At 52.2% G+C, this 13,539-nt stretch overlaps 1 protein-coding gene across 1 annotated transcript in view; it reads right to left on the bottom strand.

Moving 5' to 3' along the window:
• Positions 1 to 13,290, bottom strand: part of STK10 (serine/threonine kinase 10) — a 41,874-nt gene extending 28,584 nt beyond the window's left edge. Inside the window, exon 1 of the mRNA XM_059483748.1 lies at positions 13,060 to 13,290. Coding sequence (XP_059339731.1) covers positions 13,060 to 13,215 — 156 coding nt within the window. The 5' untranslated portion in view covers positions 13,216 to 13,290. The remainder of the gene's footprint in view (positions 1 to 13,059) is intronic.
• Between the last annotated feature and the right edge of the window lie 249 nt (positions 13,291 to 13,539).

A 13,539-nucleotide genomic window follows, 5' to 3' on the forward strand; every position in this document is an offset into this window, starting at 1 on the left:
TTTTAACATTTATCACATTTATCACAATATATGTGATAAATTCAATATTAAATTAATATTTATCACAATAAATTAATATTTACTGTTATAAATATTAATTTATCACAATATGTTGATAAATTAATTTATCAATATAAAAAGTTGCCCTCTGCTATGTTGAAAACTCCCTTTTTATTGATGTTGAAGAAAACCTCCATTTATTGAGTCCAATTATTTTATTTTATGGTGATGGCAAGCTGAGCTGTTAGTGTGCGCTCACAGCCCAGCAAGCCAAGCATTGGGATTGAAATGTGCACAGCAACTCAGAAATATCTGCCACAAAATGCTCTAAAGTGTAGGGGGCTTTTAACACTGCCCATCCCATGGATGGTTCCTGTAAATTAAAGAGCTCCAGTTCCTGCTCAGCTTGGCTGGCCCCAGCCATCTCACCAGGAGGGAACTTGCAGGGCCATTTCTGCTTCCCAAAGCTGGCACAGAGTGCCTGGGTCCTCCTTCCTCCCTCCGGGCTCCAAAGCCAAACCACTTCCCATCACAGGGAGAGGGAAGCTTTGAGGGAAGGAGGTGCACCCTGTTGTTTGTAGCATGGGGAGAAAAAAGGAAGCAAGGAAACCTCAAAGTGTAGAAGTTCTCTGATGATACCACAGGTGAATTACTAGAAATCCTGAACATGCAGATAATCCAACCAAGATCTATCTGAGAGTGCAGCCAGGTGGGGATGGCACTGTGCTCCCAGGGACAGGGACAGGAGGAGAGGGAACAGCTCAGGCTGGGCCAGGGGAGCTCAGGGTGGGCACAGCAGGAATTTCCCCATGGGAAGGGGGCTCAGGGCAGGCTCAGGGTGGGCACAGCAGGAATTTCCCCATGGAAAGGGGGCTCAGGGCAGGCTCAGGGTGGGCACAGCAGGAATTTCCCCATGGAAAGGGGGCTCAGGGCAGGCTCAGGGTGGGCACAGCAGGAATTTCCCCATGGAAAGGGGGCTCAGGGCAGGCTCAGGATGGGCACAGCAGGAATTTCCCCATGGAAAGGGGGCTCAGGCACTGGAACTGCCCAAGGGAGGTTGGGAGAGCTCATCAATGGAGTGTCCCAGGAATTTCTGGAGGTGGCACTTGGTGGGGATGGGGCACAGCCTGGATCTGATGATGCTGAAAGCCTTTTCCAACCTCAGTGATTGTGTAAAATTTGTAAAATCCACAGCCCAGCTGCAGCAGGAGATGTGTCACTCGTGGCAGAGGGGTGAGACAGGAGCTGCTGACTCAGGAGCATGCAGACATTCCCAGCAGCTCATTGAGTCAGCAGCTCACCCACTGCTCCCCGCAATTCCACCTCCTCCCACCTTTTCCTCCCCTCTCCCCCAGGGCAACAATTCCCACTGTGGATGAAACCCCTGGAGGAGCCAGCCAAGCTCTGTCACATACAACTTTTATGGGAAATCCTTCCTTTCCTTAGGATTTTTCCTCTTGAGAAGCTGAGAGGCCTCAGGAACAAAATGCAAACATTGATTATCTGCTGCTGTGGAATGCAACAGGTGCATCTGGGATTGGCCCATGTTGGATGTTTCTAATTAATGGTCAATCACCTGGCTTTAATTAATGGTCAGTCAGCTGGCTTGGACAGAGAGCTGAGTCACAAACCTTTGTTATCATTCTTTGCTATTCTATTCTTAGCCAGCCTTCTGATGAAATCCTTTCTTCTATTCTTTTAGTACAGTTTTAATGTAATATATATCATAAAATAATAAATCAGCCTTCTGAAACATGGAGTCAGATCCTCGTCTCTTCCCTCATCCTCAGACCCCTGTGAACACCGTCACAAAGCTCTGCTCATGACCTTTCTCCCCACTCTGCAGTTTCCATCTCTGTGTTTGGAAAACCCTCAGGGGAGCTCACAGGAGGATAAATCCCTGCTGCAAACACCACAAACCCCCCTGAACAGCTTCACACAGCTTGGGTGACACTGTCACACGCACCAAGGGACAGCTGGGCAGGCAGGAAGGAATATTGGGCAAATCATTCAGCAGAGGGAGGAACACGAGGGATCTGTGCTGTGTTTTGAAGCGTTGCTGCATTCCAGGAGCTGGCAGGGACAGCCCTGTCCTCACACAGGGGACAAATCCATTTCCATCTGGGCTCCCTGCCCACGCTCAGGCCAGCAGCTCCTGCTGCTTTCAGGAGAAATTAGGGGGTTTCTTTCGCTCAGCCCAGCTGGGTTCTCACCCAGCCAGCAGCAGAGGCTCTCACACAGAGGGCAGGGCAGGGGGAAACGTGGAAGGAGCACGGGGAGAAGCCCAGCCCTTCCAAACAGCAGCCAGAAGTGCCCCACTGTGTTTGCTCCGCACTCGCAGAGCTGGGAGAGCTCCAAGCAGGGGAAGTAAATATTGTGAGAAGAGGTGGGGCTTCCCCTGGATGGAGCTCTGCTCCCAGCGGAGGGGCCCTGCCAGCCCAGCCCTGCAGGATGCTGGGGCCCTGCAGCACCTGGGGAGAGCCGGGAGCAGGGCAGGGGCTGGGCTGGGCCAGGGGCTGCACACTGGGCTGGGGAGGCACCACAGCCCAGCCTGGCTCACTGCTATGGCTGCACCCCTGGGGAGCAGCTGCGAGCCCCCTGTGCCTGCCTGGGGCGGGGGCCAGGGCAGAGGCACCTCTGCATCCCTGCATCGTGTGAGCTGGGATGGACAGGGGTTACAGAATGCACAGGGTCACAGAGAATTCACAGAATCACACACAGAATCACTCACAGAATTCATAGAATCACACAGAATCAAACACAGGATGCACAGAATCACACACAGAACTCACACACAATTCAGAGAATCACACAGAATTCACAGAACCACTCACAGAATTCTCAGAATTCATAGAATCACACACAGAATTCACAGAGAATCACACACAGAATTCACAGAATCACACACAAAATCCACACACAGAATTCACAGAATCACTCACAGAATTCTCAGAATTCATAGAATCACACAGAATTCACAGAGAATCACACACAGAATTCACAGAATCACTCACAGAATTCTCAGAATTCATAGAATCACACACAAAATCCACACACAGAATTCACAGAATGCACACAGAGAATCACACAGAGAATTCACAGAATCACACAGAATTCACAGAATGCACATAGAGAACTCACAGAATCACTCACAGAATTCACACACAGAATCCATGCACAGAATTACACAGAATCAGAGAATCACACATGGAATCACACACAGAATTTACAGAGAATCACACAGAACTACACACAGAATCACACACAGAATTCACACAATCACACACAGAATTCACAGAATCACTGGGTTGGAAGAGACCTTCAAGATCATCCAGTCCAACCCAGCCCCAGCACCTCACCCAAACCCTGGCACCCAGTGCCACATCCAGGCTTTGTTAAACACACCCAGGGATGGTGGCTCCACCACCTCCCCAGGTAGAACATTCCAGAACTTTATCACCCTTTCTGTAAAAACTTTTTCCTAATATCCAACCTGTCCAACCTAATATCCAAGCCTTGGTGCAGCTTGAGGCTGCTGGATGCCAGTTCCATCTTCAGCTCCTCCACTCCTGGACATTTCAATCCCACAGATAATTTGTCCTTAGGGTGCTAATTAGCACCAAAAATAAAAAACCCAAGCAGAGAGCTGCCAGCACAGTGCCCAGGAGGTGCTGCTGAACTCCAGGGGGTTCATTACAGTCATTTCAACCCCAAAATCCCCTCGTGGCCACCAGCAGCCCCTGAGCAAGTCAATGGTGACAGGTCAGTGCAGGAGCAGGGCTGGAATGTGCATTCCACAAATGTCACATAAAAGTTACTCAGTAAACTGAGAGAGAGGAGCAGGAAACAGGGGAAAGGATGTCCCTGAGAGCCCTGGGACAAAAGGGGTGCTGCCCAACCCCTGGGATGCCAGGAGACAGGGGATGAGCAGGATTTCCCATCAGAGGGAAAGCTCTGCTGGGTTTTTGTGGATCTGAGGGGTGAGAGGTGCCTGCCCAGGTGACAGAAGTGGGAACGGGGACAGGAGCAGGGCTGGAATTTGTGCATTCCACAAATGTCACATAAAAGTTACTCAGTAAACTGAGAGACAGCAGAGAGCCACACAGGAGTCCAGCAGGAACCAGGGAAAGGATTTCCCTGAGAGCCCTGGGGCACGGGGGATGCTGCCCAACCCCTGGAACACCAGGAGACAGGGGATGAGCAGGATTGCTCCTCAGAGGGAAAGCACTGCTGGTTTTTGTGGATCCCAGGGCTGAGAGATGCCTGCCCAGGTGACAGAAGTGGCTCTTTGGCCTCTGCCTGTGACTCACCCCGCAGCTATTGTGAAATCCCAGCGTGACAAACACAGGAACTATTTTAAGCCCTGCAAGAACCCATGAGGGGAAGGCTGGAGGGTTCAGCACGGCCAGTTTCTAGGTGAGGCAGAGGAAAACCCTCCCTGAACTCTCACTGGCACAAAAAGCAGAACTGAGAGCTCCCCAAGGGTCTCATTCGGCTCCTTTGCACCCCAGGCCATGGGGTCATCCCCACAGGTGCCATGCCACCAAATTTCTGTGTCAGCTCTTCCTCCCCTCCTTGTCCCCATGCCAGGAGAGCTGATGCTGCAGATGTCACCAGGCTGGAGCCCCAGGAGGAACCTGGAGAAACCAGGGATGCTCAATTGTGGGGTGATAGCTGGGCCTGTCCCACCCCACTCCTGATCCCTCACGTGATTCCCAGGGATTACATCATGGTTAATTGCCCCTGATTAATTGCCTCCTCACGAACCTCCCTGTATCAATAAACACAGAATGGCCAGGATTGAGTCAGTGCTCGTGGTGCTGTCAGATAATCAATGGAGCAGGAATGGAGACAGGCTGGGAAAGCTGGGGCTGTTCTACCTGGAGGAGTGAAGCTTTGGGGTGATCTCATAGGGGCCTTCCAGTGCCTGAAGGGCACAAAAAAAATTAAAAATAGAGAGAGTGTTCCTCAGGAATGGGAGTGATGGAAACAGAGAATGGCTTCACACTGACAGAGCAGGGATGGATGGGATTTGGGGAAGGAATTGTGCCCTGTGAGGGTGGGCAGGCCCTGGCACAGGTGTGGCTGCCCCTGGATCCCTGGCAGTGCTCAAGGCCAGGCTGGATGGGCTTGGAGCCACCTGGGACAGTGGGAGGTGTCCCTGCCATGGCAGGGGTGGAATGAGATGAGCTTTAAGGTCCCTTCCATCCCAAACCATTCCATGGCTTCCAAGCCTATCGGGCACCCTAGAACCATAAAGAATCCTATTTGGGGTTTTGTTGAAATGCTGGATTCATGCCCAGGTGCCACCAAAGAGGAGCTGGTGACCCCTGGGCAGGGCACAGCAGCACAGCCCCAGCCCCAGGCCCAGCACAGCCCAGGCCCAGCACAGCCCAGGCCCAGCCCTGCTGCTCTGGCAGCTGTGGCAACATTTCAGCAAGAGGGAAGGGGAAGTGGCTTATGAAACACCCCAAAAACCGTTAAATAAAAAAAACACTGAAAAGCAGAAATGCCTTCCTTTGGTTATAGAAGCTGAGGGCCGGAAAGCAGCCCCAGCAGAGAGCTCAGCTCCAGCCACAGCCCCTGGGCAGCTCTGCCAAACAAAATTGTGACCAAAGCTCAGCACAAACACCTCTGCTGGCCCTCAGCAAAGGGGGCAGAGAGGAGAAGCCCAGAGAACTGCACGTGATGTTCCAGAGCTTGCACCCAAAGGCCACAGAGGCACAGACAGGGGGCTGGGGCTGCTGGAACACCCACAGAAAGCAGCACAGCTCCTGGCCCATGCAAATAAACAGGCAAGGTTTGGGGAGAGGGAAGTTCCACCCCGACCCAGCATCTTCAGCCTAAAATTAAAGAGTGACAATGCCCAATTTTGCTCTGAATTTATTCTAATGAAAATGGATGGATTTACAGCATGGATAAAAGGTTCTGATTGCAGTGATTCTGCAATATTTATTGTTCATTAGAACAAATTAGTAAACATTATTTATCAAATGTTTCCTGTTGCACCTACAACCTTCTGTGCATCAAAAGGGAATTTCCAGTTTTCCCCTTCCATCCAAATGCCATAAACATAATCAATCATTCAGCAGCTAACCCCTCATTTCTCAAATCAAAGTGAATTTTCTCATGCCTGATAGTTGAGAGGCCCAAGCATCCTTCAAATCACCGGTCCTGGAAGAGCACTGTGCTCCAAGGGAGCATTCCTGGCCCTGTCTGCATGCAGACAACACCACAACATTGGGAAAATAACTAAAAAATAGAGGAGAAAATCCTTTCAGGCAGTTCTGAGTTTCCTAGCAACTCCCTGCTCCAAGCTTGGTGCACAGAGGGCTGTGGGAGCAGGGGCTGGATGGCTGAGACACCCGAGGAAGGGGTTTGGGCTGGCCCTGGCAGGGCTGGCCCTGGCAGCCCTCCCTCACTGGGCTGGAAAGCACCAGCTCAGCAAGGTCCTGGCAGGGCAATACAACACTCAGCTCTTCCTTGTCCCCAGCGCTGCCCAGCACTGCTGGCACTGCCCTTGGCAGGAGGAATACAGGGCAGGAGCAGCAGAGCCAGCTGTGGGGAAAACCAAGAGCAGCTGATGGGCACAGCCTCCTCTTTCTCTGCCTGTGCCACCTCTCCAGACACCACAGAGAGCAAATCAAGACAGGAGCCCTGGGGACAGGAGGTGAGAAATGCCAGCAAGGTCGTCGCAGACATCTTTTATGAAAAATCCTTTCCTCAGGATTTTTCCTCCTGAGAAGCTGAGAGGCCTCAGGAACAAAATGCAAACATTGATTATCTGCTGCTGTGGAATGCAACAGGTGCATCTGGGATTGGTCTCATGGGGTTGTTTCTAATTAATGGCCAATCACAGTCAGCTGGCTCAGACAGAGAGTCCAAGCCACAAACCTTTGTGATCATTCTTTGCTATTCTATTCTTAGCCAGCCTTCTGATGAAACCTTTTCTTCTATTCTTTTAGTATAGTTTTAATGTAATATATATCATAAAATAATAAATCAGCCTTCTGAAATGTGGAGTGAGATCCTCATCTCGTCCCCCATCCTCACACCCCTGTGAGCACGGTCACACAAGGTCCCTGAGCTGTGAGCTGCCTGGGAGGGAGGTGGCACCGAGGGGCTTTTCCCCAGCCAGAGAGAAGCAGAGGGAGCAGCTGCAGCAGGAACAGAGCCCTGCTCTGTGCCAGGGACACGCTGCCCCGTCCAGCCCCAGCCCGGGGTGGCACATCCAGAGCCTGCCCTTGGGGAGCTGCCCCCTCCTTTCCCACAGGAGCACGGCGTGCCCTGCTCCATCTCTGCTCCCTGTGCACTCGGGCTGGGCCAGGCTGGCAGTGCCAGGGCATGGGGACACAGCACAGCCACCCCCAGAGCCCCTGGGGACACCCAGACACCTGAGAGCCCCACATCTACAGGAGCACCCCATGGACAGAACAAGAACCTCTCGTCCAGGGAAACTGGATTCTCAGGAGATAAAACATTTACAAAATCAGGGAGGAGTTTTTCTGGGCAGCGATTGCCACGTGCTGAGGGTGAAAGGCTGATCTGAGCTCTCATGGCAGCAGCACTGCCAGGATCTGGGCTGTGCCACTGAAGTCATTGCCCAAGTATTTAGGCCATGGAGAGCTGTCCCTGTCCCCTGTCACACAGAGACAGGCACAGAGCACAGGGCTGCAGCAGGGACACAGCATCCCACCTTCCCATCAGCTGCAAGTGAAAATCAGGTTTAAAGTTCAGCCAGGTTTAACATTGTTAAACCTTCCCATTCCTCCTTACCGAGCAAAAACATTTTAAGCAAACCCTTCAGCAGTTCTAAAGGACAAGATCATGATCTGATCTTACATTTCTATGGCAAATCAGCTCAAACTTCCCCTGTTTCTGTTTTCCTTCCCTTTTCTTTCTCAAAGTTAACTCTCTGATTAACATCTCTGTGACACCCTTTCCAGGAATTAAAGTGCAGAATCAGAGAACGATTTGGGCTGGAAGGGACCTTAAAGCTCATTTTGTTGCCCTGGGCAGGGACACCTTGCACTGTCCCAGGTGGCTCCAAGCCCTAGCCAGGTGTCCCTTGGGCACTGCCAGGGATCCAGGGACAGCCATAGCTGCTCTGGGAACAATCCCTTCCCAAAATCCCACCTAACCCTGCTCCTTTGTGGATCAAACCAAGAGCTGAGCCTGGATCACTGAGCCAACCACGAGTGGTGCAGGCTGGGGTGATGAGCAGGGGGGTCTGTGGTGCCAGGGCCACCCTGGTGCCCACAAACAGCCCCAGTGCTGCTGCAGCAGCTGCACCACCCAACAATCAGCCTTTCATGACCCCTTTTTCAAAGCCACATTTCCAGCCCGCAGCATGCACAGCACCGATAGCACTCAGCACATCAGATAACCCAAAACTCGCCTTTTTTTGGAGGGGAGAGGACACCCAGGGCACAAAAGAGGCGCTGCTGAGCGGGGATGGAGCTGTGTGCAGGCGATTTGCAGGGATGCAGTGAATAACCCCCCAGGGCAGCCTGTCCCCACCCTGCCTTATCGGAGCCACTGTCCCCATGGGCAGCCCTGGGCAGGGCAGATAGCGCTTCTCAGGAGCACCAAAACAATCCCTGGGAGAGACACAGGGGGAAACAATCCCCAGGGAAAGGCAGGGGGAAACAATCCCCAGGGAAAAGCAGGGGGAAAAAATCCCCAGGAGAAAGGCAGGGGAAACAATCCCCAGGGAAAAGCAGGGGGAAACAATCCCCAGGAGAATGGCAGGGGAAACAATCCCCAGGGAAAAGCAGGGGAAACAATCCCCAGGGAAAGGCAGGGGGAAACAATCCCCAGGGAAAAGCAGGGGAAACAATCCCCAGGAGAAAGGCAGGGGAAACAATCCCCAGGGAAAGGCAGGGGGAAACAATCACCAGGGAAAGGCAGGGGGAAACAATCCCCAGGGAAAAGCAGGGGGAAACAATCCCCAGGGAAAAGCAGGGGGAAAAAATCCCCAGGAGAAAGGCAGGGGAAACAATCCCCAGGGAAAGGCAGGGGGAAGTAATCCCCAGGGAAAGGCAGGGGGAAACAATCCCCAGGGAAAAGCAGGGGGAAACAATCCCCAGGGAAAAGCAGGGGGAAACAATCCCCAGGGAAAGGCAGGGGAAACAATCCCCAGGGAAAAGCAGGGGGAAACAATCCCCAGGAGAAAGGCAGGGGGAAACAATCCCCAGGAGAAAGGCAGGGGGAAACAATCCCCAGGGAAAGGCAGGGGGAAACAATCCCCAGGGAAAGGCAGGGGAAACAATCCCCAGGAGAAAGGCAGGGGGAAACAATCCCCAGGAGAAAGGCAGGGGGAAACAATCCCCAGGGAAAGGCAGGGGGAAACAATCCCCAGGAGAAAGGCAGGGGGAAACAATCCCCAGGGAAAGGCAGGGGGGCTCAGGCCGTGCCCCAGCAGCCAGAGGAGCCCCTGCAAGCCAGGAGCTGCCCATGCCCACATGGGCATCCCTTCCTGGGGGCATTAACATGGGGTTATCCCTTCCTGGGGGCATTAACAGGGCAGGGAACGCTCGGTTTGCAGGGCTGAGAGGGGATGCAGGGGCTCCTGCACTGCTGGTTCCACCCTGAGCATCTTCCCTGAGAGCCCAGGGGTTGCCACTGCCACTTGTGCCTCCAACGATGACGGCTCTGGAGCGGCAGCACACATCCTCTGGGTTTATGGGTGCTATCTTAGGTGTTTTCCCAGAATAACTCTGCTTTTTTCTCTTTTCTTGTCTTTTCCGAAGTGGCAACACAGATTCTCTGGGTTTATAAGCAGTATTTTAGGTGTTTTTCCAGGAGAATAACTCTGCCTTTTTCTTTTCTTTCCTGAAGTGGCAACACAGATCCTCTGGGTTTATGGGTGCTATCTTAGATGTTTTTCCAGGAAAATAACTCTGCTTGTTTCTTTTCTGAAGTGGCAGCACAGATCCTCTGGGTTTATAAACAGTATTTTAGGTGTCTTTCCAGGAAAGTAACTCTGTTTTTCTTCTAAGGCAGCTTGGGAAGTCTGAGGAACTTTACAGACCCCAACCCTGGGTGGGCTGGAGCCTTCCCACTGACCACAGATCCTGACTATTGGATTTAGGATCGTCCATTTAACAAGCTTTGGATGAGGTGGTGCCAAAGCTTGGTCACCTTTGGGCTGCCACCCTGTCCTCAGTGCACCCCTGGCCTTGCCAAGGCCACGGCATTCACAGAATAGGAGCTAGAAAGGAACATTTCCTCCCCACCCCCTTGTACTTTTCAGCTTCATTGCCCTCTGTTCAACTGGTTCCTCATGCAGGCAGATCCTCTTTTGCTGCAAAAAGACTTTCTATAAAAACAGGGAAATCCCAGGCCCAGTTTCTGCTGGCCGCAGGTTTTTTAGGTCTGCCGCGTAGGATCCAGACTCCACTATAAATTTCATTCTTTTTAATTAATGAGTATTTAAATGCAGCCTGTCCTACTTTTGGAAACACTGTGAGAAGCCAGCTCAGCTTTGTCTGAGCTCCAGACAGGATCCCACAGGGCAGGAATACCCCAAATCCCCGAGCCCTGCTCACACCCAGCCCCATAAACCCAAATCCTCCCAAACCCAGCCCATGTTTCCATCTCTCCACACCTCAGCCTGTGCCAGGTCTGAGTGCCCAGAGAACAAAGCCCTGCTCAGCCCTTTCCAAGGGGACACAGCAGATGGCACACGGGGCAGGATGCACCGTCACCTCCCCACGCTTCCGGGCGTGGAAAAGGGCTGGAAAATGGGCAGGAACCCACTCCAACATCCTGGAAACCTCGGGGCCCTGCAGACACTCAGCCTCGCTCCAGGCAGTGCCTTCAGTGAGAAAATTAAATTGATTTTAGGGTCAAGAGAATGATTCAAGTTGTTCTCTGAATTTTGGGTGCCGCCGCTCTCCTGGAGCACAGGGGGGTTATTCAGCTGCTGTGGTTTTGGTGGGTTATTCTGCAATTTTTGGGGGGTTATTCTGCAATTTTTGGGGGGTTATTCAGCTGATTTTGTGGTGAGTTTTAAGCTGATTTTTTGGCCTCTGAGCAGCACAAGAGGGCAAACCCCTTCTTTCACATCCCACCTTACACTCATCCCCACCCCAGATATAAAAGAGCAAAAGGAGACAACAAAAAAAAACACTTTAGGTGAAGGGAAAATGTGTCTCTGGTTATTAATACTAAAATAAGTATTTATAAGGATTGTTAATAATTATAAAATAAGGATTTATGATCCTAAAATAAGGATTTATAGCACAGCACCCCCAAATAATTTGGGGTTTTTAAATGAACAAACTCTTGGATGAGAATTCCAAATCCAGCCATGACCTTTTGCCAGATGGAATGGAGAACAGGTGGAGAAGACATCAAAGCAATGGTGAAGTAAAATGTTGCTAAATACAATAAAGTAACCCTTTGATTTCTGGCACGATGTTAAACCCCACCCTGCCTGACAGGGTTAAAACTCCCCAAAAGCAAAAATTTGCCTGAATATTCCAGAAGGTTTACAACTTCTGGTTGTAAACACACGGTGTCCACTGGGACATTTTCATTCTAATTTGTGTCAAAATGGGGATGAGCTGTTATTGCCTGACAGGCTGACATTCTTTACCTACAGTAATAAAGTTACTCTGACAATGCTTTTCTTGTGAGGCTGGGGTTAATAACTGAGGCATTCAGGCTAAAAACCAAACCAGCCACCTCTAAAGCAGCTTTATTCTCTAAGTCACCTACTTTGGGTACATTATACATGTTTTAAATAGAAAGCATTTAAATAATTATTTAAATTTTCCTTTCTCTCAGAGGCCACTGAAGTTATTTTACACTGTTTACCTGGCTCCTGTCGCTGTTTGAGAAACTTGAGCAAATAAAAGCACGGAATCATCTACGAGTGAGTGTTGCTACACATAAACGTGTCTCCAATGCACCTCACAGAGCAGAATGGCAACAGAATTTCTACTGATGCTGCTTTCGGAAGGATAAATGGAGAAGGGATTTAAATATCATTTTTAGGAACTGTGTTTTATTAGAGGATAGGATCCTTCACTAAAAATGGGTATTTAGCACTCAGTTTTTTAGAGTTTCTGTCAAATACCGTGACAGAGATGAGAAATAAACACGAAATCCCCCTGTCCTGACCCGCAGTCACCTGCCTCCCTTCCTGCCCTGTTTATTTCTCATTTTTCCAAAGGCAATGCCTTCTCAGGTGATCTAAGGAGGCCATCCAGCCCCGGTGCCCGAGAGGCGATTCCCATTCCCATCCCCGTTCCGAGCGGCTCCCGTCACACAGGTGTGTTCAGGGTCGTGCGGGTCCCGGGGCTGCTCCTGCACCCCAAACCCGTCCCCTGCCAGGACACGGCAGGGACAGCGCTGCTTTGGAGAGCAAAGTCCGGGGGATCTTTGCTCCTCCAAGCCCCCGTCCCTAAAGCCGGGGTTAAACATTCACAGCACGGAGCCGGCTCCTGCGGCCCTCCCGAGCTTTTCCTGCCGGCAGCAGCGGCGGGGATACAAATCCCCTGTGAGCGCCGGGGGCTCGGGAAACACTTGGAGACAGCCCTGGAAGCGCCGACTTCCAAGAAACCTCCCTCCCTCCATTCATTGCACCGGCGGGCTTGGCAGGGAGCGCCGGGGGCTGCTCACAAAAGCATCGCTCTGAAAACGGGGCGATTCGGGGCGACAAAAATAAAACAAACACCCCCCCCCCCAAAAAAAAAAAAAAAAAAAAAACCTCAAAAACAACGACAACAAAAACAAAACAAAACTAACCAAAACAAAAAACCGAAAACAAAACCCCAAAAAAGAGAAACAAACAGAAAAAAAACACCCCCAAAACAGAAAAACACCCCAAAACCCACAAAAAATAAGTAAAAAAAAAAAAAAAAAAGGTAAAAAAAGGCAAGAAATAAAAAAAGCAGGAAGCTTTTCGCCCTCCTTTCCCCTTCCTCCCCGGAGCGCTGCGATCCCAGCCCAGCCCAGCCGTGCCCATCCCGGCTAACGGGATGCGGAGCCGGCCCCGCCGTGCCGGAGCGGCGGCCCCGCGGCTGCTCCCGGAGCCCTCGGAGCTCTCACCTTGTAGACTTTGCCGAAGGCTCCATCTCCCAGCTCGCCCACCACCTCCCACACCTCGCCGGGGTCCAGGTCGCGGCGGACGTGCTCGTATTCCCTGGAGCGGCGCTTCTCGAAGGCGGAGAGGCGCAGGATGCGGCGGAAATTGGCGAAAGCCATCGCGGAGAGCGGCCCCGGAGCCGCCGCCCCGGCAGGACGGAGCCGCTCGCTCGCTGCGCGCCCGGGGAGCGGCGAGGCGGGACCGGCACCGGGGCCGCCTCCAGCCGCGCACATGGAGCCGGAGCCGCTCCACCTGCTGGGCTGGGCTGGGCTGCCCGCGACCGAGCCATTGGCCGGCAGAGCCCTCCGCCCGCCCGGCCGGCACCGCCCCGCACGGCCCGGCTCGGCCCGGGTATGGCACGGGACAGACAGGGCACGGTCTGGGTACGGCACCGCCCCGCACGGCCCGGCTCGGCCCGGGTATGGCACGGCACAGACAGGGCA

This window comes from Ammospiza nelsoni, chromosome 16 (assembly GCF_027579445.1).
Source record: "Ammospiza nelsoni isolate bAmmNel1 chromosome 16, bAmmNel1.pri, whole genome shotgun sequence".
NCBI lineage: Eukaryota > Metazoa > Chordata > Aves > Passeriformes > Passerellidae > Ammospiza > Ammospiza nelsoni.